At 39.0% G+C, this 25,020-nt stretch overlaps 4 protein-coding genes across 6 annotated transcripts in view; 1 reads left to right on the top strand and 3 right to left on the bottom strand.

Moving 5' to 3' along the window:
* Positions 1–3,496, bottom strand: part of stt3a (STT3 oligosaccharyltransferase complex catalytic subunit A) — a 7,876-nt gene extending 4,380 nt beyond the window's left edge. The window contains exons 1-8 of the mRNA XM_008332259.3: positions 3,358–3,496; positions 2,265–2,385; positions 1,914–1,974; positions 1,705–1,826; positions 1,412–1,557; positions 659–749; positions 463–569; positions 217–381 (exon numbers count right to left, since the gene is read on the bottom strand). Of these exons, the coding sequence (XP_008330481.1) occupies positions 217–381; positions 463–569; positions 659–749; positions 1,412–1,557; positions 1,705–1,826; positions 1,914–1,974; positions 2,265–2,352 (780 nt within the window). The 5' untranslated portion in view covers positions 2,353–2,385; positions 3,358–3,496. The remainder of the gene's footprint in view (positions 1–216; positions 382–462; positions 570–658; positions 750–1,411; positions 1,558–1,704; positions 1,827–1,913; positions 1,975–2,264; positions 2,386–3,357) is intronic.
* Positions 3,497–3,965: 469 nt separating this feature from the next.
* On the bottom strand, positions 3,966–10,244 carry ei24 (EI24 autophagy associated transmembrane protein). The gene is made up of 11 exons (XM_008332257.3): positions 10,089–10,244; positions 8,719–8,855; positions 7,937–8,082; positions 7,499–7,559; positions 6,823–6,889; positions 6,589–6,713; positions 6,186–6,305; positions 5,922–6,033; positions 5,728–5,839; positions 5,054–5,128; positions 3,966–4,974 (listed from the first exon to the last, which is right to left on the bottom strand). The coding sequence occupies exons 2-11, from the start codon at positions 8,758–8,760 to the stop codon at positions 4,812–4,814; spliced, it is 1,023 nt and encodes a 340-aa protein (XP_008330479.1). The 5' UTR covers positions 8,761–8,855; positions 10,089–10,244; the 3' UTR covers positions 3,966–4,811.
* Positions 10,245–11,081: 837 nt separating this feature from the next.
* LOC103394838 (beta-galactosidase-1-like protein 2) lies at positions 11,082–18,245 on the top strand. 3 transcript variants are annotated; one of them, XM_008332286.3, is made up of 19 exons: positions 11,082–11,417; positions 11,752–11,937; positions 12,025–12,093; positions 12,461–12,556; positions 13,279–13,387; positions 13,474–13,566; positions 13,673–13,754; positions 13,825–13,889; positions 13,978–14,062; positions 14,477–14,614; positions 14,759–14,839; positions 14,917–15,026; positions 15,514–15,660; positions 16,206–16,277; positions 16,403–16,481; positions 16,585–16,672; positions 16,753–16,864; positions 16,955–17,071; positions 17,283–18,245. In XM_008332286.3, the coding sequence occupies exons 1-19, from the start codon at positions 11,332–11,334 to the stop codon at positions 17,367–17,369; spliced, it is 1,902 nt and encodes a 633-aa protein (XP_008330508.2). In that variant the 5' UTR covers positions 11,082–11,331; the 3' UTR covers positions 17,370–18,245. The 3 variants fall into 3 exon arrangements, 2 of the variants coding, with proteins under 2 accessions (XP_008330508.2, XP_016896948.1); XM_017041459.2 differs by having other exon boundaries at positions 14,477–14,839; XR_003052912.1 differs by lacking the exons at positions 16,955–17,071; positions 17,283–18,245 and having other exon boundaries at positions 14,477–14,839; positions 16,206–16,272; positions 16,753–16,801.
* On the bottom strand, positions 18,238–25,008 carry b3gat1b (beta-1,3-glucuronyltransferase 1 (glucuronosyltransferase P) b). The gene is made up of 6 exons (XM_008332255.3): positions 24,913–25,008; positions 22,312–22,488; positions 20,889–21,015; positions 20,319–20,803; positions 19,940–20,236; positions 18,238–19,220 (listed from the first exon to the last, which is right to left on the bottom strand). Exons 3-6 carry the CDS (start codon positions 21,004–21,006, stop codon positions 19,134–19,136), a joined length of 987 nt encoding a protein of 328 aa, XP_008330477.1. The 5' UTR covers positions 21,007–21,015; positions 22,312–22,488; positions 24,913–25,008; the 3' UTR covers positions 18,238–19,133.
* Positions 25,009–25,020: the final 12 nt, after the last annotated feature.

The raw sequence follows: 25,020 nt of genomic DNA, 5'->3' as shown, positions 1-25,020 counted from the left end.
AGGAATAAGACATTTGACCACGACAAAAAATGAAAACGGTCGGTTTACATTCAGTTTATATGCAAGTTTTTGTAAAAATCACCATTTTGGGATACATTTTCAGGGGTCTTCTTATACATGAATCGGCTAATACGCGAATATATACGGTAATTTATCTACATATGTTTAGGTGCATAAGAACTAGTGTTAGCTACAGCAGTGTTTTCCCCCTCATACCTGGAAACCAACGAAAGAGATCTGCATGGAGAGGATGGTGCCCAGGCAGTAGACTGTGCAGTAGGCCACATATATGCGATGGGAGAAGCGGCCGGTGAGCATTAGCACCAGGACGTGGAGTGGGATGAGGTTGATCAGGAACACGTATCCACCCCAGGAGGAAACCTGCACATGCACACAAACACTTCTTAATGACCCTGGCTGACATTCAGATTCAAAGAGCTGCCTTAAAGCTTCTGTCCTCACCATGTAAAAGTAGGCCAGAGCGCACATGGAGGACCAGTACACAGACCCTGTTTTGACGGCCTTGATCCACATGTAATAGGTGAGCAGCATGCAGAAGATGGCAATACCTACGGCGCAGGGCAATGTGATCAAGACTCTCATTTACAGAATACTTCCTATTAATACGTTGTTATACACACAAAGTATTTTCCTTTACCTTCATTATCATACGATCCAGCTACGGAACGGGAGATATAACCAGGCACCACTGCAATCATGGCAGCAGCCAGGAGCCCAGCACCAGCATCCTGAAAGGAGATAGACAGCTATTGAATGGAAGTTCATTTATAAAATAAATAAATAAAGTGCAAAGTTAACCCTGTCAGAGACACCAGCAATTTGAAAGACGTATCTACCTCCTTTACAGTACACATTACTATTATTATTATTATTATAGTTGTCATTTCTGGAAAAGAGCATCGTATTGTTCTTTTGGAGATTTATTACTTTATAATCTTTTTAACCCCATACTGCCCTGTTTGCTCAGACTTTAAGGGAACATCATAGTTCAACAGCAAGCACACAGGTCAAACAAAGATCAGTCTTAAGACACAAAGTGATTTCTAACATTTTGACAAATATAAATCTGTTAAAAAAAACAGCTGCAGCACAGTGCCTAAAAATGGCTGTGGAACATTGACTAAAAAATAACACATTGCAAAACAATTGCTGAGCTGCTAACAGTATATTTCATTACCAAATTTGAAAAGGTTTGCCAAACACTATTTAGAGCATTTGAAGCACATTGTTATATTATCATCATGAAATAGTAATTTACATTAACAAAATTAACAATCACATCTGCAGTCATTTTTTAAAATCTGGTTGTCATGAAACAGTAGATTATCTCGGATGATCTTAGATTCCATTATATTTTTTGTCGCTGTGACAATGGAAGAGTGGATTTTACCTTTAGCTCCTTGGTGAAGTGGTAGGTCACAATGGCAGTGAAGGAGGAAAACAAAGGGGCCAAAAACACACAGACATTTCGGATGTCAATGGTGATGTGAAAAAAATGTAGGACGTGGTACAGGACGGCAGAGGTGACCATCAGCCCTGGTGAAGAAGAAGAGATAAAAAAATATAATCTCTGTGGTGGAAACTTGCACTAAACTAGAACTGGGTCCAGGTTGACTACTTTCACAGCATGGTCATTTATAATCTGTCATTTTCTACTGTAATCTCATCAACCTATCTCATCACCTGGATAGATGGTTCCACCAATGATCCTCCCCAGAGGATACCAGGCCCTGTCATCAAACCAGTTGTGGAATTTATAAAATCCTTCTTCTGCCAGGAAGCGGGTGGTACGGTAGTTGAAGTAACTGAAAACAAGACAGGCATTAAAATTAAAACGTGACTTTGAGGAGGACGATCACCTTATTGAATGTGCTGACAAAAGTGGCACGTACGGATCAAACTCATGGATGACACTTTCGAACCTCAAGACGGAAAACAGTCTTGTGGAGAATGCTGAGGGAAAATTAAAAAACAAACTTTATCAGGAATCTGGATTAACAATTATTGGGTTAAATAAAGAAAAAAAATTGTTGTTGTGACATGTTCAAAATCTAGATATTATAAAATACTCCAATGTGTTCCCAACCACTAAACAAAGACCTGTCAATGACCTGTGGAGTATGTGTTATGATCAACTTAGAATTCTATTTCTTTTCAAATATTTAACTAATTAATACAACTCTTGTTTTTTATTATTGTTACAGGGAGGAAAAATTGTTCAGCATCAGAAACAGGAGACTCACAGAGGACAGCGGCCATAGACAGAATGAGCAGCTTCAGCAGTGTGTCCTGTTTCTCATAGGACAAACGCAGGAAGCCTAGCTTGGTCATTGTGGCGAGGTTATGAACAGCTCACCGTACTACCTGAACGGAGAAGAAAAACACTGTGATGTTTGGTCATATGAATTGTGTGGTAAATATATCTGTAACCTATCTATGTAATCTTTTCAGCTTTTGTGCATCTCTTTTTTCTGTCTCATACCCTAAATATCAGATTTTTATATAATATATACTTCCGGAGATGCTGCAATTAATAAGGTACAGGTGTTTTGGAACATCCATGGTTTATGCAGGCTAGTTTGTTGTTTCACCCCTTGGATCCATGATTTCACTGTACAGTAGCTCTGCATCAGATTAAAGGTTTCTTCCAAAATTTCACATTATAATCACGCATATAAATGTACTTGGAGTAATGCAGTGATAAAAAGTACTGCGAATCATTTTAAAGTTTTAGAAAGAAACAAAAAAACCTAATTCTTAAAACTCCAGATATTTAACTTCCATGTGTAGCCCAACCAGAGAAGGCCACGCAGTAAGATGTGGCGTCAGGAATCAGGAAGCAGCTACACTGGAAAATTCCTGTCTCAAACCTGTGTCTATTTTCTTCAGAATAATTTACGCTTATGAAATACAAAAATGAAGATATGAACTACAGTCAGAATTATTTTTATTTTGAAGTGCGGACATACAGACAGGTAAAAAGACCCTTTACCTGGGTCTCCAACACCAGTGAAATCAACAGCACTTAGTGACCGTTAATTACATATGCATTAAGCAAAGCAATTTATATAAACACCCACATAGGCGCAGTTTAAACAGAATAGTTTTTTTGCACCAGGATCGCTTGATGATGATGCCATTCAAATGAAAATGTGAGCAGCTAACAGGACTAACTCGCTAGCTGCTGCAAAACGACAACCGCACTGCTAACCATTTTAAACGCATTACATAAAAGCCGTTACCACAAATATGTACGGCCACAGACGTGCTCAAATAAAAGCCACTGTCTCTAAATGTTTGTATAAGTGTACAATTTTAATGTTCATTCAGACTCACCCACTCCGCTCCTGTTACTCATACACTTTTTCACACACAAACTTCACTGTGAGCTAATCCCGCCCTCGCCAGGCTGGGATGCATGTTTATTGGTCGAACGTCAGTAACTACGAGTACACACGCGTCTGATTCGTTACTGGACCAATCCTCATGATGCGCCCTCTACCTTGTCGCTCTAGTGCAGTGACGTGTCCTTATCGACGAAGGGAAACGTGTCGCCCTCTGCTGGTAAAACTAAAATTTAAACGCCAGCGCAACACTCATTACAATAGATGTACAATAAGTACGATAAATACATATTACAGCACGAACAGAAAGACAACACGTATTAAGTAATAACACAGACAGTAAAACAGGGACGACATAGAAAGGATACAAACACAAATCTACAATGAAAATAGAATTAATTAAAAATATTATTTACACGTGAAGAAGCAAGGTAAACTGCACAGTTGCCAGAAGCATTTTTATTTAAAGAAACATGCAGTAGATTCTTATACTATTGGTAGCTTTAAAAATTAAAATAAAAAATTACAGTATTTTTATACTTCATTGGTCAGTTTACTACATTTAGTAAGAAAAAAAACCAAACTTAAATCTTCAAAAGATGGATTATGGACCAATTTTATTGAAATTAGACACAATACTTTTAAAAGACTCACACAAAAACAGTCTGCACAAACACTGTGCTCCCTGTACAGTAATTGCACACTTTTTTTTCATATCGAGGTCCTTTTTCCTCTGGTGAGTGAATGAAAACTGACTAGGTTGGTAGAGGTTCCTTTATGTAACTGTTTATAAGTTAGTTCTGAAATGAAAATAAACACAGACATTGCAGAGTGGCAGTTATCCTACTGATCACCTACTACAGTCTGACACACCAGACACGTTTCTGCCTTTGCTGGTGTCACCTTTGAAAACTGAAAATCCCTTCAGTCAGTGGAGTGACATCTGGGTTTCAGAGGAGGAACCAGACAAACTTTCCTTCAACAAACAACAAGCTTTATTTGGTATCAACTCCTATTACTCACTGGTCTGATAGCAGCAACTGAACTGAGTTTGTAAAGAAATGGACTGCAGTTTGAAGCATTAATGTACTCTGGGCAAAGCAAGAGTGTTCTTAGCTTTTGAAGGTAAACAAGAAAAATGAACCCTTAAGTTAAAAGCTTGACCAGACATAACTGTGTGATATATATTGTGCTGGGAGATTAAATCAAATGGCACATTTTACAAAAATAAAAATTAAAGAAAAAAAAAGAAAATCTAGATCTGAATACATCATTTTTGTTTTGAGTGTGAAGCAAGGTCGATTTGTGTCAAATGTAAAATAAAAGGCCAGAAATTACATAAAAACATAACAAGCCTTCATCCTAAACCTTAGATCCAAACATCTTCATCTGGGAGAATAACTTCTCTTATTGTGACGCCACTCCTTTTCTCCTTCACTGGATCCGTCACTGTGTGGCCACAAGTCTCTGGCGGGAGGGAGATGTGCGAGGAGTAGACAGTCTCTCTGAGGAGGTGGAGGAGGTCAGTGAGGACTGGAGGTGGACCGTCTTATGGAACAGTTTGTTACTGATCAGCACAACCAGGGAGAAGAGTCGCAGCTGGAAGTGGCTGAAAAACGTACGGGGAGAATCAGTGACTCACACGTGGGGAAAAAATAAATTATTTTATAATTTTATTTCACACTTACTACAGCTTGGTCGGTGTCTTAGCCTCGTTAGCACTGATGATGAATAAAGGAAAGAGGATGGAGAACAAGCAGCCACTACAGTGACAAATGACATATTGATTATTAAAAACCTGAAGTAATAATAATATTAAAAATGTAAACTTCCTGATCCCACATTGGGGAAAGTGATGTGTTAACACTAGATCTACTGTGATAGGCTGCCCCTTAGAAATGCCTAGTATGTGGTTCCTCTGGGAAAAGAACACAGGACATTTCTCGACCCTCGAGTTGACTATTGTTTTAACGGCATACACCTTAGGCAGGACATTGGGCTACCAGGTGGCCCTGGGCACCACATTGGTAACCCCTGTGCTACATTATGATGTTTTTGTTTCTAGGTCTCTCTGTGTTTCTAGGTCTGTTTCATCCTGTGTATCGTTTGGTAGCAGATTACTCGTCCAACAACTCCCTGTTGAAGCTCTACTTAATGTAAAATAAAATATACGCAGCCTGTGCTTGGTTTTAAAGTGGACCAGATCTACTAAGAACAGACGTGTCAGTGTTTTTTCTTTTTTTAAGTTATTTATTTATTTATTTTTTAACAGATGCTACCTAAATTTCTAGGTATTCTTTTGGTGTTACTGGCAGTACTAGTGACAGTTAAAAAGTTGCTAAGTGGACTCTAACTCTTTTACCTGATGATGTAGGAGGAGGGTAGAGCAGTGAGCAGGGCCATAGGTAAACCAAAACCAAAGTAATATGGCCAGTTCCTCTCAATGTTGGACAGTCGTTGGTGCATCTCGATACCTAAAGCACAAAGAGCCCACACCAGGAGTTGGACTTGGATTGTTCAATGCAGCGGGTAATGAGTGTTATTTAGGGGTCTCACCGTGGTTGAACCAGCGATACTCAAAGCAGTACAGGGAGTACAGCAGGGACATGTGCAGGAGGCTGACCATCTGTCCAATAGCATCAATGGGGAAGAGACTAACAATCATTCCCTGTAGAACCACAGAGAACACCAGACTGTCACATTCACGGCCACCAATGTATAAACATTTGTCACAGAGAGAAAAAAAACCCTGATTTGCTTTTGATGTAATGGTACGTACATTACAACTGTACATCTATTAGTGTTATCTAATGAAAGTACCTGAATCAGGAAGAGCGCCTGAAGGAGGAGGTTAAAGAGCATGTCTGCGATGATCTTACTGACGCTGGGGAACGGCTGAGCCTTACACCCAGAGACTTCAAATGCTAGGTCTGCGATGTCCTGCGACAAAACAAATCATAGATTATATTTAGTTAGTTCGTAAGGACTAATTTGACTCTTTTTATCTAATTAGCATAAAATGAATTGTCATATAAACAGAAGCACTAAAATCATGTATACGTCAGCCCTTTGTCATCTGTTCATACAACTGCAACAACAAAATAAATAATATTCCTTTAACATGGCAAACAGAGAGGCTTTACGGAGGTAGAGTCATCAAAGTTAAATAACAGCTGCTTCTAGAATCTTCCCATCAGTAGATGATAGTGAAGTTAGACCTAACCTGGAACCAGATGGCATTAACTACTTTGCTGAGGACAAACAGGGGGAGGACCCAAAGAGCGCTGAAGACAGAGGTGAGGATGAACTCTAGCCAGGACCAAACACTGCCATGGAGGGAGGGGTCACCTGGACAAAGACAGTAAATAGACTGGGTACTTCCTACCAACACACACAGGTTCTGGCCTACTGTGTTCAGTGAGACTTTTTTTAAAAAACGTATAGCGTTAAAACGTACCGATGATTTTTGCAGTGAGAGCTTGCAGCAATGGGATAAACACACGGTAGAAAAGAAACAGACTGAGCTGGAGAGAAGAAGAACACAGATTATTAAATGCACAGAGCAACAGATGAGAATCAAAACTAATGAAGTCATGTGGTTTAAATATGAGGGATGAGAAATATCAATATATAAATATATGAATATATATTTATATAAATATATAAATAAGGATGAGAAATATCTGGATGCATTAAAGTTTAGATTTAATTTGTTATACATGGACAAGTTTAAATCCAGTAAACAAAACAGGCAGATTTGATGGATGTTCTCTGAATGTTTTGTTTTTCTTCTGGATCTTAAAACAATAAAAGTGACTCTTCCACCACATGGATGTGTACATAAACGAGAACAGTGAACAGCTCTCTCTCTGAACTGCACGGTTCTAGGCACAAACTTGGTCTCTCAAAACCAGTAAGCAATAAGCAGAAAAGGTGCAGAAATCCAGTTCTATCTCACAAATCATTACATTTGCAGTTAGTTTTATAGCTCCCGAACCAAACAACATGTTTAGTTTAATGATAAATTACATCTAGAGGATTGACAGGAAAACACATCACAAATCACCAAACATGAGCATCAATAAAAGCTGTTGCACGCTAATGATGAATCTTTCATGATGAACATTTCTTACCCAGAACACTCCTCCATTCCAGGCACAGCACTGAAAAATCCTACTGGCTACTTTGGGTTCACTTAGGGAGAAAGTACATAATAGATTACGAACGAGATGTTGTGGATTAATTTAATCTTCCGTTTTTAAAATGTTTTTACACTGTGGATGCAAATGATAGCATTACATAAAAATAGTAACAAAAATAGTAACATTTTACAACATAGTAACAACATTTTACAATTCACATTCATTAGTAACTTATCTTCACGTAAAAGACAGAGCTGGTAAATTACACTTGTGAGACAAGCATTACTTGTTTTAAATCTGACTGCACTCTAGAGTGTATGGTGAAAGAGAAATCACGTGTAACAAATACATATAAGAAATAAATATAGGTTTAGAAAATGTATTTTTTCTATTTGTTAACAGTAGAAAAGTACAGTTTTTCAGGCCTACTTGTCTGGTTTGCGCTCCTCATTCTGAGCTCTTCTCTGTGCCAAGGCCCCACTGGCCCTTCTTTTTCGCTGCTCTTCCCTTTTCTGCTGTATCCGAGCATCTAGCTTGGAGATTGTTCCAATTCCCAATATGGAGTCCTTGATCCCCTGCAAAGTCCAGAATTTTTTTTTTAATTTTTAAAACAGTTTGATGCATAAAATGCCAGTTATGAGGTTTGGCGAAGCTGATAGGAGTATATATTATTTTTATACCATTAATGGGCTTATAAACCCTGTGCAAAACCCTTAAAACAAAATAATACAAAAGCTTGTGACTGTAGCACCATCACAGTTGGTATCAGATGTCCAGGCCTAATGACACTGACCTGAAGGTGAGTGTAAACTCACTGTTGAAAATTGCCAAAGTCTCTGTTTGTCATTATCTACAGATATGAAACAACAGACAGGTCAGGACTAGCATTTCAATGACAAATGTTGTCTATGGACTTTGTTTTGACTTCAGCCGGCTCATAGTTGAGCTTTGGGCACACAATGATAGGGTTTTAGGTTTTCAATAGAAAATAAGGTTCATGGTCCCTAACAAGGACTATCATTATGTACTAATTTTATTAAATTAATTTAAATAAATCTGAACCTTTACATATGAATGACAATAAACATTGTCTCAATAAGGTCAAATTGAATTAAATGTATATCAAAATGACAAACTGTCAGTTCTATTTTTGTCATCACACAAATATTACAGCTGGTTCAAAACGTCAGTGTGTGGAGCTTATCTTATACCGTCGCAACATTGCGGAGGAAGGCCCTGACGCTGTCTGTCATCTCTGGACCAGCTGCAGATCCATCAACTGCAGAAGGAGGGGGGGTTGGCGACCTGGTGGTCAGCTTTCATGATAAGAAGGTGCTCACTCAGGAACCTGCAAACACACAAATACTGTTAAAACAGGCCACATAATTAAGGAGTGATGTATGTGCAATTTAAGGATAACTTTAAGTGCTGTCAGATACAGTGGGTAAATTAAGTCACTTCACTGAAGTTGTAATTTTTCCTCACTTCAGCTCAATAGAGTTTAGTTTTCTATGAAAATGACTGCTAACTGGATATTTTGTGCACATGATTGGATGGTTTTTTTCTGATTTTGGTCTTAAATGTTTTGACTTCAGTTTTAGGCATAGGATTGATTTTTTTATTTTATCTTAATCTACATTGACCTTATTTATCTAGCAGTTTTAGAGTGGTTATTAAATATGACATATTCCAAAAAATAGATTGTGAAAATAGATGCAAAAACAAGATTTTTTAATGACAGGATTAGACACCGTTTTGTCCAGTAACTGCACGGTGTGTAGCAATGGGACAACAACTTATTTGTTTGTTGAACAGACGTGACACCTTTGTAACAATATAAACACCAGTGCTAGTAATATGTAGCATTAATAAGCAACGCCTGCAATATAATAGTTTACCGTTCTGAACGAAAACAACTGTTGCATACAAACCACCTGAAACAGATAATAAAATACACTTAACGTATACGTTTGGCAACAACTAGTGTTTAACAAAGTACAACTGAGTTTGCTAATCTTTCTGTACCTCACCGTAGCTGTTTATTTTTAGAGTGAATACAGTAGAGGTTGCTCACATGTTGGACAACCAAACACTAACTTATTATCGTTGTTTTTTACACAGCCTCAGGTTAGTGTTATTATGTATCTAAACTATAGCGTTTCTCACAACACAAAAGCATTCGTGCTTTTCTCTGCGCTCCAGAGACACTGATTACAAAAATGTAATGTGGCTGTCATTTGTGATAGAGTTAAGCTCAACGTTAGCAAGAGCTGAAGCTCAGGGGTTAGCATTTAGAGGTAAACTGTGACATGCCTGATTTTTGTCCAAACAAAGAAAGTGTGTCTGAAAAGTGTATTGTGTGAACACAGTCACACCTTTTGCCAATAGGACGCTCTATTGGCAAACCTTACAAACCTAAAACTTTCGTTAGTTTATTTTCTGATAGCTTCACAGTCTGTGTTGCTAGCTAGATGCTAACGAACAACTAATGAGACTGTTGTCTTTATTCTACCAAGACAACACCAAACGGGGGGCTAAATTCGGAGACAGAGCACCCAGTGTTTCGGGGCCCTTTTCTTACCTCATACGACAGGCTCGGGTTAAAAACGACTTCACCAATTCTTTCTTTTGGCCGTCTATTGTCAAAACAACAACAATCCCACAACTACCAGCAGGGCCGTCGAAAACATATTGCGCAAGCGCTAGCCTCAAAGGATCATGGGTAATGCTGTTTCCCGTCTCCTTAAAGGAAATAAAAGCACTATTGTTCTTGCTGTTTACCCATCATAAATCTTATTTCCAACAGAGGGCGCTAAGAAAGCAAATTTAATGTTTTAGACCAGGGATTAAAGCGAAAAAATATTTACTTTGGATAAAAGCGTCTGCTAAATGTTTTGTAATGTAATCTAATGGATTTCCAAAGTGTGGTGCGGACATCCCTGGGGGTACACAATATTTCAAATGTGATGGCTGTTTGGAATGTGTTTTTATAAATGGGATTTACAGTTCATGACAGAAAACCTAGGCTCTAATGCAATCCTGTCCTCAATGTTATTGCACTGGGAAGAAATGACTATAATTAGATAAGATGAGATGAGAAATTGTTGATTTCCATAAGGTGCATGCATTTTGTCTCGACTGTTTGACTGGTTTCTTTTATTAATTAGGGGAAGAAAAAAAATGTTCAGATGATAATCCAAAAATAGGTTGAAAAGTTCTGTGAGGCAAAAACGTGAAAATGTCACGTCCAGTTCCCTAACAGAACTCTTCAACCTTGACCATGTCCTGGATGACTAAAAAAATCTTCATAGACAATCCAATACATCATGGGCAACTTGGCAGAGTAGGTCTTCCTAAAGACGTTTAACCTCTCATCCAAGAGGCTTCTTCAGTTCTGGACTGATGAATAAACTTCCACTTTGTCTTTCTCTCAACTGCTGCATTTTGGTTCCTTCAGTCGTAGCAGTAAACAGTCCTTGTTTGAATACATCTTATTAGACCAACAAAGCAAATATAATTATTGTTTAAGATATTTAGTTACTTGGAACAGCCTCACTTGTATGTTTTTGAAAAACCTGAATACAGAGAGCCACAGACATACACTCTGTCAGTGAGGTGTGTCAGAGTCCGAGGGCTGCACACGGGCACTCCCATGGAGGCGGTGCTATGTTGAACGCCTGCATCATGCATCCATTTGAGCTCTGAAGCCGCTGTGAATTTAACCCAGTCCCATCTTGTCATGTCAGTCTCGGCTCATAGATAGATAGAACTTTATTTATCCCTCAGGAGTTCCCTTGGGGAAATTTAGGCTCATAACCATCCTTATGATGGTTGTCATAAGGATAAGAAGGAAATATGCTGTTATCATTTTCTTCATTTTTGCATTCATCATGTACTACAAGTATTTCAGGTAGGTTACATATTTATTATTGTTCATTTTGTGAAGCTTCTTTGAAGATAAATAGACTTACTTTCTTACTGTGATATCATGATCAGGATGAGACATTATCAACGTAGCCTGAAAACCGAATCTAAATCTGTACACAATTTTAAATTCACATATAAAACATTATTAAAGTAAATAATTTTAATAAATATATAATGTTTGTTGACTTATTTAAAATAGTAAAATGTATATTTTCCTTCTAAATGTCTTCCTGCTGCAAACTTGCACTATCTGCAAATTCCTAAATCAAGAATGTCATGTGACTGGTTAGCACACTAGTAAGAAAGTCCCTTTTCAGAGTTCCTCCGGGAGAATGGAGGATAAGCAGGAAGGTGGGACTCAGTGCCAACACATCCCAGTTCACTCTGGAAGGAGAGCCCTTCCAGATCATCGCAGGATCCATCCACTATTTTCGTGTTCCTAGAGCCTACTGGTGGGACCGGCTGATGAAAATGAAGGCCTGTGGCATCAACACACTCACTACGTAAGAAGGACAAGCTCTAATGTGAGGGTTTTATTTTTGGATCTGATGTGGTCCACCGTCGGAGCACTAAGATCCATTTGTTTGCAGGTATGTACCGTGGAGTCTGCACCAACCAGAGAGAGGGGTTTTCAACTTCAACACACAACTGGATTTGGAGTGAGGAGATGTCACATCTATTTTATACTCGTGTTGAATGACCCCTGTACCAATTGAGTGATGAGGCTATAGTGGTACCCTTTATTTTATGAATGCAAAATATTCTAGGATACTGAAGGCCCCGAATCCCCGATGCTGATTCACCTGTTCTGAGATGCTTAGGGAATACTTTCCCTCCCTTCACTGCCCTCTGTGCTCAGGGGAGGAGCTAGACGCAGAGCTCCACCTGACAACAGCAGTTACTATGAAACAACAACAACTTATTACAACATTAACAACACCATAACCTACTGCTGTATTTGCCATTGCCTTGATGGTGTTGATATTTTACATCATGATTCATCCGTTTCCTCATATATGGTTGCAGGTCCTACATCAGTCTTGCTGCAGAGTTAGGATTGTGGGTGATTGTATGTCCAGGACCCTACATCTCCTCTGAGCTGGACCTTGGAGGATTACCGAGGTAGAGATAATGTGGTTGGTGTATAACTCAGTGAGTGTGTGTGTGTGTGTGTGTGGGGACCAGTCACACTCATTAAAAATACAGCAGCTGCAAGCAAGAACACATCAAAGTACAGAACCTATTGCATAACAGAACAGAATCTAACCAGAGAAGATCTTAACCTGATCAAGTCATCTTAAATATCTGAAGAATATTTTTGTCATTGTTTTCAGAGTATCTCTGTAAACTGCCCAACTTTTTCAAAAGTCCACGGACAAAATATGACACTTTTACAGATGTTGATCCACTGCAGACTCCACTGTTAGTTGACGTACATAAATACAGGTTTCTGAGACCCTCCAGTTGTTGACCATTGCATTGCATTTATTTCCTCAGTTTTTATTATGGGTTATTGTGTAGTTGTTATCAATACAGGAACAGTGACACGTATACTAGAGAGTAGCATGTAGTGACACTCCTTGTCTCTGTTTTTTTGTTTACTAAAATGAGTAAATAGTTCATGGTCTGACGTCCCAGATGTAATAATTATATATTGTATAATAATTTGGAACTCAAATGAACTTTGCTGAACAAAAACCAGTTAATTGTGAACCATGATGTGCCCCTGGGTTGAAAAACATAGACAACATAGACCTGGCCAGTAGGTAACACACTTCGATAAACTGTCTGTCTGGGCTGCTCCTGGAGCTCTGTGGATTTATTGGTTTCATTTGTCTCTGCAGCTGGCTGCTTCGTGATGACAACATGAGGTTGAGAACTACCTATGAAGGCTTTACTGATGCTGTCAACACCTATTTTGATACACTTATTCCAAAACTGGTTCACCTACAGGTTCATTTATGTTAAATTAATAACCACATTGATAAATGCTTAGCTACTTAAGCTTATTTTGATTTGTTTTTCCTCCTTCCTTTTAGTTCAAGAAAGGAGGCCCTGTGATCGCGGTGCAAGTTGAAAACGGGTATGGATCATATGCAAAAGATGAAGCTTACATGCTTTTTGTCAAAAAGGTAATATATTTGCATGATTTAAATTCCCCTCAGTGTTTGTCTAAACCCAGACAGATATTACTTTGTTCACACACTAAGATCTGATGTTTTATTTTTGTCTTGAAAGGCTTTACAGTCCAGAGGCATCAATGAGCTGTTGCTTACATCAGACAACCACGACATGATTAGATCGGGTGGTGTAGCTGGAGGTATGCTGATTCAGTAACACACACAAACACAAACTCGCAATAACACACCGCTTAACCTGTGTCATTCTAGCTATCAGATCACTGAAGCTGCAGAGGTTCAATCACAGGGACCTACAGGAGCTAACTGCTGTTCAGGTAGGGTGTACTACACCAAACTAAAACAAAACAATCTATTACATCAGCACACTGTGCTAAATAATCACAATCGTTTTCTTTTCCAAAGCCAAATAGCCCTATCATAGTAATGGACCTTTGGACTGGTTGGTATGACGTGTGGGGTGACCTCCACCATGTGCTTCCTCCAGAGAGTAAGAGTGTTGACACTTTTATCTTCACCTGGAGATGAAACTGAAAACTTCAATATTGTGCTCTATACTGTCCACAATCAAAAAGCACCATTCTGAGAATCAGAGATAGATTGACTAACTCAGATGGATGAACAATAGAGAAAGATATTTCCCATTAGCTTGAATGTTACATCTTTGATGCAGTCACTGATAATTTCTATTGACCAATGATTAATCTTTAAATAATAATAATAATAATTCAGTCCCTTATTTGAAATAAGGGTAAATAATACAGTACATACAGTATATATTTTAATAAATACCTGAAGTTACCTTGTGTTTATTCTAGTCTGTTAAAGTTTAACTCCATCATAATAGAAAATACCAGGTTATTATTAATATGTTTTCATTTATTGGATATGTGCATCTTTTTAGATATGATGTCTACAATGAAGGCCATTCTGAGGCGAGGCATGTCCGTCAACCTCTACATGTTCCACGGAGGCTCCAGTTTTGGTTTCATGAGTGGTGCATTTGCTGATCCATCCTACAAAGCTCTGGTCCCCAGTTACGGTTCGACTGACCCTGTCTGTCTGACGTGTCACAAACAAATTAAAAAAAAAATGATTGCAGCTTTTTTAGTACAAGAGAGCATTACCATTACCACCCAGCAGGAGGCAGTGCAAAAATACATTCTTTCCCCTCTTACCTTTGCAGACTATGACGCTCCCTTGTCAGAAGCTGGGGACTACACGCCCAAATATCACCTCATCAGAGATCTGCTGTCTCACCACCGCAGTGAGTTGAGCATCAGCTAAAACAGACGAACCTGCTGTGCTGAGACCGTTGTCTTAATGATGAATAATTCAACACAGGAGGTGAGAGTCTCTTACACATGCCAGCCCTGCAATACAGACAGGCATATGAAGAAGTCATCATGTACCAACACCTGCCTCTGTGGGACGCCCTGAGCTTCACTGAGGGAGTACGTTTTATAAAAAACAATCTACAGTGGAACCCCTAGGTACGGGTTTAATCAGTTCCACAGCAGCACTCGTAGGTCAATCAACTCGTATCTAGATTGCAAATAAAAAACATAGATTGCAAATAAAAAACAATTAATTAGTTCCAACCCCCCAGAAATATACTATTAATTGTTTAGATGAACCCCCCATGTAAACATCAAAACACAGATACAAACAAATATATTCATAAGATAAAATAATAATAATTAAGATTTATATTATTGTTACAAAAATGGGTAACATCATTTTTATAGTGTTGGGGCCACTAATTATACAAGAAGATATATATATATATATATATATATATACACATAGTTGCTTACTCATAACTCAAGTCATAACTTGTATTTGGGTTGCTCGTATCTACGGGTTCCACTGTACACGTGCTTCGAAGACACACTCATTGAGTTATTTAATAGAATGTTACTGTTGTCACTGCCTGTGCAGCCAGTGACGTCACACAGGCCAGTGAACATGGAGAGTTTACCTGTGAACAATGGAAACGGACAGTCCTCTGGATACGTCCTCTATGAGACCGTTGTCACCAGTGGAGGATTGTTGAGATCGGGAAACAATGTCAGAGACAGAGCACTGGTGAGACTTCAGTCGACATCTGACCTTTGTTATGTAGGCTTCAGTGACATAAGGCGTGACTTTACACACTGCAATCTTAAAATGTTTTTCAATGTGACCTATGGGCTCTTTGTAACTGTTAGTTATATAAAATAAAATGAGTGAAACGTCAATGTTGGTGTTTGGAGCAGTGGCATTTTAACATCCACAGCTTGGCTGGTTTGGCCTTTTAAGCTGCTGCAGTGACCTGGTGACCCTTACAGGACTGGACGTACATGTAGAAAGAAAAATGAAATCTAAAGTCCTAATGAAACAAACCCTATTTATGTATGATTTTATTTTTGCCTTTTAACCTAAAATATGTCACATTATTGAATATTTTCATAGGTTCTTTATTTATTCTGTCCAGTAAAATGATGCCTTTACTCATTTCGTTTCATCTTAAATAATATCTGTCAATATTTCCACTGGCAACCTCAGACCCTCTGTTCAATAATACCTAATATAAATTAGTTAGCTGTCCATGTAAGACTCTGTGTTTTTATTTGTTCACCTTTCCCTCCCAGGTGTTTGTAGACAGAACCTACATAGGCCTCTTCAAACGGCAGACTGCGGAGCTGGCAGTCCCTGATGGTAAGGTATGACATCTAGTTCTGTAATTAAGGCAGATGAGCTGTAAATGTGACTGGCAGTGCTTCGATAAATGTGATTGACGCTGCAGACGGCAATAAAACAGGTGATAAAAGGTGAATTATTCTGACAGGGCCGACGAACGTTGAGTTTGCTGGTAGAAAACTGTGGACGGGTTCATAAGGGGAGGAGCCTTGACAAACAACACAGAGGTACCTGACACAGTAGAACAGGTTGATGATATTTGACATGATTTAAACCAGCAAAGCGACCAGTGGATAATATTTATGATCATTACGGATTTTCTTCCCATAGGACTTGTGGGAGACATTTTATTAAATAATGTCCCCTTACGAAACTTTACAATATACAGCCTGGATATGAAACCCAGCTTCATAGATAGGTTGGTATCTTACATTGAACTGAAAAAAAAAAGTCTTTAATTTTTAAAATGTTGTTTGTGACTTGGATGCTTGCCTTCAGTCTTTATCAGGCACCTTGGAAAAATCTTCCTGAAAATCCTGTCTTCCCCGGCTTTTTCATGGGCAGATTGTTTGTGTATGGTTATCCGAGTGACACCTTTGTGAAGCTGCCAGTAAGACAAGATGGGGAAAACATTTTTGGCTGGTCCATTTAAAAAAAAAATCACATCAACATTTTATGTGGGTTTTTTTTGGAACCGCAGGGCTGGGAGAAAGGTGTTGTGTTTGTTAATGGACTAAATCTGGGCCGGTACTGGTCCATTGGACCCCAGCAGACTCTTTACCTTCCTGCACCTTTCCTCAATGGTGGAATCAACCAGGTGAGTTTGCTTGTTTGTCTTCATGTACCTGGCAGACATGTGGCTCTTACTAAAGGATGAATTCAGCACATGTTTTACAAAAGCTGAGGAAAACATTGACTAAAAACCGATGCTGAGAATCTACAGTTACTAAGTCTTATATTGTTTTTTTTTATTTTACTTTAATATAAATTCTACTTGTCTCCTTGTCTTTTATTTGTTTTCTGATAAGGTAATTATCTTCGAGGAGCAAGAAGGAGACTACAAGGTTCAGTTTGACGATGCTGCTGATCTCGGTATGGCAGCGGACATCCTGTAAAAAGTGTAGTGCATCGATTGAACATTTAGTATGGGTTACATCACTCTAGTTGATTTGTAAATGTAATATAATGTATCACTTTGTTACAAAGATAATAAAAATGTTTGACTAATTATTGTGCTGCTTATATGACTAATTCATTTTATTGATTCATTTTCAAAGGTAATATTGGCTGTGTGAGGATGTCAGACTTTAGGGCAGGGGTGTTTTGGCTTGGAGCTGCCATTCAATAGACCAGAGTAAAGTGATGTACCTACATTGAAAACATTAACTAGGTATTTGCTTTACTTGACCTGAACATATGTTATATGTACCTTATGTTGGGCCACTGATTGGCCCATCTCTGCCTAAACCATCATTGCCGAGTCGTGATGTGAACAAACTCTGAGCAGGGTTTTTGTGAACAATGAACATTTGTACACAGTGTCACTGCAAATCAGAGACATACTTTATCATCATCTGCAGGCCAGCCATCCATGGTGGAAATAATTACATTCTGTAATGAAGAGTTTTTTTCTTTGAGAAAAGTGCAACCAATTTATGGTAAAAAACCAAAAAATTCCATTAAACAATGTACGACCACAAGGGGTGTTTGGTATTTGTTTGTGTGAGCTGTGGAGTAACAGGAGTCCTAATTAGTACTGGGATTAGACTGCTATCAAAACAGTATTGTGCTGTACAGTGCCAGTAAGGAGGGACTGTCTCTACACACTCACTAAGTACAAGGAGCCCTTGTGTTTCTTTGTGTGTCTCCGTCCCCGACAGCCAGCGTGATTTAGAACAACAGAGTCTTTTCTGATGCTGATTGGAGGACTGCCTGCTGTTGTATGTGCAGAGGCAGCTCTGCTCCAGTACTTGTTGTGCCTTCTCTTCCTGTAGTTTAAACTGCAGATAAATTAGGAGACTCATCTCACACGGACAACTGTTTCAAACAGAACAGACAGGCCTGTTTTGTTTTTTTTGTCGGAGGTGGTCTGATGGCGGAACCGGAGATGTACCAGCCAGGTCGGCCGGTGGACCGGCTAGTCCAGTTATGCACTTTAAAAACATTGTGTAGTGACTTTTAAGCCACTCAGAGAGAACTGAAAATAGGCCCGGATGTCAGACGCGTTATCAAAAAGATTCATTGGGATTTCAGAGTATGAAAATATTTATTAACCAAACAAAAAAGGTTACCCAATACAGTTCACTACTAAATCCAAATAAATCCAATGAACAGTGAATAACATTTAAAATAAGCGATCAACAAAGAACACGGCAAACCACGCCCCCCCCCCTCTTTAAACATAAGTAAGCAACATAATTGAGCAACACCAAAAGAAGGAAAGTAAACTACTACAGCTCACCACTGCACACAACCAAATGTGACCTCTGTTTTTAACTCATCACCAAAGTGAACAGTGGGCAGCTTTAAGCACCTGGGGAGCAGTGTGTGGGGACGGTGCCATGCTCAGAGCACCTCAGTGGTAACTTGGCAGCTGGTGGACTCGAACCTGAAGCCTTCCCGACCCAAGTCCGCTTCCTTAAGCCACCACTGCCCCACCCTTAACCAATAGACAATCACATTCATGGCTCCAAAAAAATAGAATAAAAATTGACACTGTGACAACTCTCGAAAAAAACACCAATTTCCAGCTGAAATGTAATGTCTCTATTTCACTCGACCTCTTCTCTCATCTAGGTCAGTCCTAAACTAGATGTGTTCGTGTTAATCCCAAAATGAGTCTGCCTCCTCTTTTATTATCTGTCTGATGATGACGACTGTCATATCTCCATTTCATGGTCTGTAAATCTGTCCTTGTCTTCCTTTAACATCTGTGGTGCTTCTGTCCTTGTGTGCCACGCCAATATCTGTGGGGAAGAAGGCACAGATAGAGAAAGCCTGTGTGCTGTACATGCAGTGGAAATATACAGGGTAATATTTAGAGGCAAAACTCATTTCACAAGCTGATATAAACTAAGGTGAAACTGAAAGTTGGTTCAAATTCATAGGGACTAATATAGAAGTAAACCAGGTCATTTGCGAGGATTTTGGGGGATTTAAAAATGGATGTCCTGAGGCAAAAGGCGGTTTGCCCATTTGATTTATATAAATAAAATCAACTACCCTGACCCCACCCCCATTCTCTCTTTGCTGAGTCAGCAACACCAAGCTGGAGATTTCTTCCTGTTTAAAAGACAGTTTTTTTTTGTTTTTATCTGTATTTCATCATTGCTAATTAGAGTGTGATCTAATTTGGGTTTCGATAATATTGTATAGGTTATTCTGTTTTCCTTTGTATGGTTAATATAAGGTCATTATCACATTAATTGTATTTACATTCCTCCATTTTCATATGCTTTTTTAAAGAGGACAAATACAATGAGACAAAATGTTCACAAATGTTTGGTGAATTCAGGCTGTACAAATAAAACTGACTTAAAAAAGAAATACTCTCCTTGACTTGACCTGGATGATCTTAACAACCAGAGCTGTAAATAGTGTTTCATTTTTCTTCACTTACAGCATTTATTGATGCCTTGTGTTTTAAAAAAATAAGATAAAAAAATTAACAAGCAAAAAGACTGACCTTTGTACAGTTAGCAGCTTTAGGTTCCAGCTCATCCAGGGTCACCAGCCCTGTTAGCAGGCTGCTCTCCTGATACCCTGTCTTTACCCCATATAACTGAAAATTAGCCTGTGGTTTTGACAGAATGAGATGCAGGTTCACAGCAAACCCAGCCATGTCGATGCAAAAAGGTCTTTCGGGAGCATACAGTGCCTTCCAACCATAGACCCTGCCCAAAGCATTCACTTTAGGGGCCTCGTAGCGGAGGCCGCCAACAAACGCCACAGGCCACACGGACACCGTTTTGGTAGTTCGTATCTGAGAGGTAGAAACAGAGGCGAAAGTCAGTCTGGACGATGAAAAGCAGGGCATAACATGAGAAAGAGTTTGATCTCCTCACCTCATCAAAAAGCTCGAGACTGTACGCGTTGTCGTCATCTGCAAAGTACACAACCCCAGACTGGCTGGCACCGGTGCTGAAAGTGTCACGAAGCCACTGCAGGGCCAAGTTCCTCTGGAGGGTTCCATGTGGAACTCCCCTGTTCGCAGGGAACTTGTACTCCTTGGGTGTTTGAACATTGAGGTGGGTGTAGTTCAGCCCTGTCCTTTGGAGGAAACCACTGACCAAAGGGGTCTTTCTTTCAGAGTCCTCCACCAGGATCCAGTGTAGGTTGGACATGTGGAGTAAGGTGTTGGCCAGACGTGTTAGCTCCGCCTTCTGCACTGGTCGGGCGTAGGTGGGGGTAATGACAAAGATCATCGGCAGGATATTAGACCAGGGAGGGGGCCGACTGTCGGTGTAGTTGATGCCCCCGCTCTGTGGGCAACACATCTTGTTGACAGCAGAAGTGTCCTGAGAGCTCGAACGGCTGCTTTGTCTGTCATCTAGCCAGATGAGAAAATAATGAGTGTTTTAGAAGACACATTAACTATAGAACAGAGGTCTCTGTTTCCTCATTTTCTAGTTTACCTTCTCGAGGAGTGAGTGGAAAATTAACTGTGCTCCAGTGCCAAACAGTAACTAGCAGAGTCCAGGGCAGAGCGATGAACAGGATGGTGACAATGTCTCGACTGTTCCGCATTTTCATCTTATATCACTGTTAAGATAACCATGTAACATGGTGACAATCAAGGAAATAAAATGGTGGAAAAAAGAGCTGATAGAGATTTTCAATTTCTAGGGAGTGTTTGAGAACTAAAAATGTAAATTTTTGTTTTTATAGTAATTTGACATGTTCAGCAGTGTATTATCACTGAGGAGAGGCAGAGGCTGGTGTTCTTTTTATCTACATAATAAACCGAACGGCTTTCTTAGCTTCCACCTACATATTCAGCTACACTCCCTTCACTCTTTGCCAAATTGTCTTCACTTCCATGCAGACCGTCTTGTCTCTGTGTCGGTGAACCCACCTCTGTTCATGACTACAGTTCCTGCCTGTTGTTTTCTAATCCCACCTTGACCTTTGCTAGCTGTAGTTTTCTGTTTGCTTCTAACATAGACTGAGCTAATCCTGGCCTTTATGTGAAGACAGTTTGCTGTGCAAATGTTTGCAGTGTCCAGCAAAATGTCATCTACTAAAATGTCCTGTTAGTTTCATATGTAATTGTATGTAAATTCCGAATTACAGAAAATCTATCTCACCGTACTGCTGATAGAGATTTTCAATTTCTAGGGAATTTCTATTTCAATTTCTCTCTCTTTATATATATATACACACACACAATGACATAAAGAACAGGTATTTGGTCTTACGCATCTTTCGTGTGAGGAAAACATGTTAACAGATACAGAATTAAAAATGCTGGGCACAATGAGCCACAACTTTTCTAAAGCAATAAAAATCCATTTCACTGCTTGTCAATCTGCATTACCACTGAAACTTTATAAAAAAAAGATTGTTAAATCTGTAAACCATCATTTGTTCTAGTATTTCATTCTGTGGATTGTTGCACTTATAGCCAGTAATGTTTGAGGGTTTTTTTTTTTTTTATTCACCTCCTCATTTTAATGTTTTCTTTCCAGTAGTTTGTACCAGGATGAAACACAGATACTTTTGATTTTACGTGTGTAATTAATACACACATATTTCAGTAGTGATGAACAGCCTTGTTGACAGACTGGCTTCCAACAGTGTCATTAAAAAATAGAAAGCACACAGTGTTTCTTCACAGCTTATTGACATATACATCATATATGCATATATGCATTACATATATTACATTCATATCTGCAGTCGATTGAATTTTCTTCAGCACTTCTGTAATTCACTCTGACCAGCATCAAACGCAAGACTTTGCCAAACTCATTTCTACTGCTGTTCATACTACAGCTTCACCACATCAGACAATCTGTGTATTTCAGGATGAAAAGAACAGAGAGAAAAGGTTCAAACCTTAATTGTCCTGTAGACTGTGTGTATCTGTGTGTATTCTCCTCCTCTGTCTCTGTCTCTGTCTGTGAGCTGATGATCTCATCAAACAGGTAGAGAACACTGCTGCTGCTGCTGCTGTTCACTTCTCAGCCACGTCACTGCCATTCACACATGACACCTGTATCTCTGCATGGATCACTGAATGCATGAAGCAGAGAAGGAGGAGTCAGCATATTTAGCACTCTGTGTATGTGTGTGAGTGAGAGAGAGTGATGGACTAAAAAAGTCTCTGCTTCTGGTTCAGGACCAATCACCTCTGACACACTGGTAAGGGACTGGCTGCCTGAAAGTTGTAATGTTGGAAATAATTAGTCAAATGTCCTGTTACTGAAAAAACAAAACAAAACTTCACTGCTGACAATAGAGTAAAATCTGAAATATTATACAAACACAACTATATATTATGATTTTGTTGTGCTGGTCTGTTTTAAATATCGTGTGTGGTGAACAATGCAATGACATGGCAGCATCATCCATTCCATCACTGCTGCCTTTCCTAATCAATACGGTAGAATCAGAGACTGAGGTGAGAGGGTGGCAGGGTGCTCACAGGAAGAAATAAAATGTTTGAATGGTTTGGTGTTTTGTCTCTGCGTCTCAGGGCAGCTCTCAGGGCGTCTTAAAGCCTTTTCACAAAGACCTCGAAGCAAGGCTTCTCCACCAACAAAACAAACCACTTGGTATTCTGCAGCTGACTCGCTACTCTTTGTGATGTTAAATGAACGCTGCAATAACACACAGACTCAAGTTATAGGTGCAACTTTGTTTGGATATGATACAAGTATGACGTGGTGATGTGCGTGGTGGTTCCTCAAATGTTTTGTATAGTTTTGACAAAGTATGTTAACACATTTTTTGTGTAACTTTTTCATGTAATTATATGAAAATAAAAACATACCTATTTCTTATAGTTATGTTTGTTGTATGTTGTATTTTGGTGCATCATTTTGAAACCCATCTGCCAAGAGCGTTAGTATAACTCCATCTGTTGTGTCTGGCCATTAATGACACCACCAGTTAACGGTTCTTTACAAGTCAAGCCAATTTCTACGTAATATGTGAGAACGTTGAGTTAGCGCACGCCATTTTAGTTTCTTTATTTAAAATACATTTATTTTAAAATGCAAAAAACAAACTCCTATTTATCTTTGTGTGTTTGTATTTGTTTGTTGCATTGACGCGCTTTTTCATTTTCATAATTATACTACCATTCTAGGTGAACAACATCTCTATAATAACACACATCAGCGGATTGTGCTGAGGGAATATGTCCGTTTTGAATGGAGTGGAATGGAATGGTCTGTTTCTTTGCAATATTTTTTGTCTGCATGCAAAGCAGAGAAAAACGTTATTAGAAAGCGCTAGTATAATATATTAAAATACACTATTACAGGGGAACGTTCCATCTCTTGTAGTGTAGAACTCATTAAAATCGAAAGGGGGCGATAATGCGCAGAGTTGTGTATAATTCAACAGTGATTTACCAGCGAGACACGAAGCTAGATAAACCCCACTGGTGTCACTTTAAATTTAAAACACAATTTTACTTACAGGTTTTATCCGCCAACGTTGAACTGAGTTTTAATGCACCATTAGAAACTGGGCCTTTCTACTGTCTACTGTTGTGCGTGTGTTTATTTTTTATTTTTTGCAACGGTGACGCGCATACAGGGCTGCAGGGTCGTGAACGCGCATCCATTGCTTTTCAATGGATGGGATCTGCAGAAGGGACGCGAATGAAAGGTAACCCGCAGTATTCCGGGACATTTTCGCGCAAAAAATCGAACCAGCGCCACCAGATGCTCCACATCATTAGTGCGAATTGCGTCATATTTAAATGAAGACACGTGATCGTTAAGTACACGGCGACTTGAATTTTGTTAGCTAAAGACTGACCCGAGTCGTTTGTACGAAACGCCGGTGTTAGGGTAAAATTTGTAGTCTGGGTTTTTTGTTTTCAATTTAAAAGCTAACTTCAACACAAAGCAACACTATATAAATCTGCAAAAATGCAACAATTTTCTTTCCTGTTTAATTCTTTATATGTTACATTTGTCTCTGTAGTCAGGTCAGTGCTGTGAGTTTGAGTTGACACCTGATATTTGGTCGGTCTGCTGACTGGAGGAGTTCACAGACCAGTCCCAGCAGCAAACTTTGACATTTACAGTACAGAGGATCAGACTGAGATGCAGCTCCAGCATGTTACACCATCTCATAAATATAAACCACCAACATCATAAAAATAAAACAATTAAAACCCCATATCTCAATACAGATTTTATCTTGTAATCAACACCAATAACCTAAGGTGAAATAGTGAGGAAGTTAGAATTTTGCTGTGATTGTTGCAAGATGTCATATAGTAATAGTGGAATAGTGGTAGAATTAGGGCTTCATACTATTTCCTTTTTTAAAAAAATGAAAATTATCTATATAGACTCATCAACAACTTAATATTGACGCTGGTTTCCTCACATTTTAAGGATTTTTATGGATCACATTTAAAATCAGTAGGAACTTAGATGTAACTAAAGGTATATCTAGATCTGGATTTCTACTTACATGTGGTATTTTCTCAGTCATTTCAGGCTGGTAACGCTGCTATACACAAGGAATCTTCTCAGAGTCACCCGTGCTGCAAGAGGACCACGGGTCTCGTGGTGAAACATA

Source organism: Cynoglossus semilaevis, chromosome 19, assembly GCF_000523025.1.
Source record: "Cynoglossus semilaevis isolate Cse_v1.0 chromosome 19, Cse_v1.0, whole genome shotgun sequence".
NCBI lineage: Eukaryota > Metazoa > Chordata > Actinopteri > Pleuronectiformes > Cynoglossidae > Cynoglossus > Cynoglossus semilaevis.
This window is presented reverse-complemented; position numbering and strand designations above follow the sequence as displayed.

What these genes read in the sequence shown, in the direction of transcription:
- ei24 (XM_008332257.3), bottom strand. Translation starts at nt 8,760, where the DNA reads ATGACAGACAGCGTCAGGGCCTTCCTCCGCAATGTTGCGACG. An exon ending in TCTCACTGCAAAAATCATCG is followed by an intron (nt 6,714 to 6,822) that starts GTACGTTTTAAC and finishes GTCTTTGTCCAG; the next exon opens with GTGACCCCTCCCTCCATGGC. An exon ending in GTATCGCTGGTTCAACCACG is followed by an intron (nt 5,840 to 5,921) that starts GTGAGACCCCTA and finishes TTTGTGCTTTAG; the next exon opens with GTATCGAGATGCACCAACGA.
- LOC103394838 (XM_017041459.2), top strand. Translation starts at nt 11,332, where the DNA reads ATGATGGTTGTCATAAGGATAAGAAGGAAATATGCTGTTATCATTTTC. An exon ending in AACACACAACTGGATTTGGA is followed by an intron (nt 12,094 to 12,460) that starts GTGAGGAGATGT and finishes ATATGGTTGCAG; the next exon opens with GTCCTACATCAGTCTTGCTG. An exon ending in TCTGCTGTCTCACCACCGCA is followed by an intron (nt 14,840 to 14,916) that starts GTGAGTTGAGCA and finishes AATTCAACACAG; the next exon opens with GAGGTGAGAGTCTCTTACAC.
- b3gat1b (XM_008332255.3), bottom strand. Translation starts at nt 21,006, where the DNA reads ATGAAAATGCGGAACAGTCGAGACATTGTCACCATCCTGTTCATCGCT. An exon ending in TCCACTCACTCCTCGAGAAG is followed by an intron (nt 20,804 to 20,888) that starts GTAAACTAGAAA and finishes TCATCTGGCTAG; the next exon opens with ATGACAGACAAAGCAGCCGT. An exon ending in AAGCTGCTAACTGTACAAAG is followed by an intron (nt 19,221 to 19,939) that starts GTCAGTCTTTTT and finishes TCTTCCCCACAG; the next exon opens with ATATTGGCGTGGCACACAAG.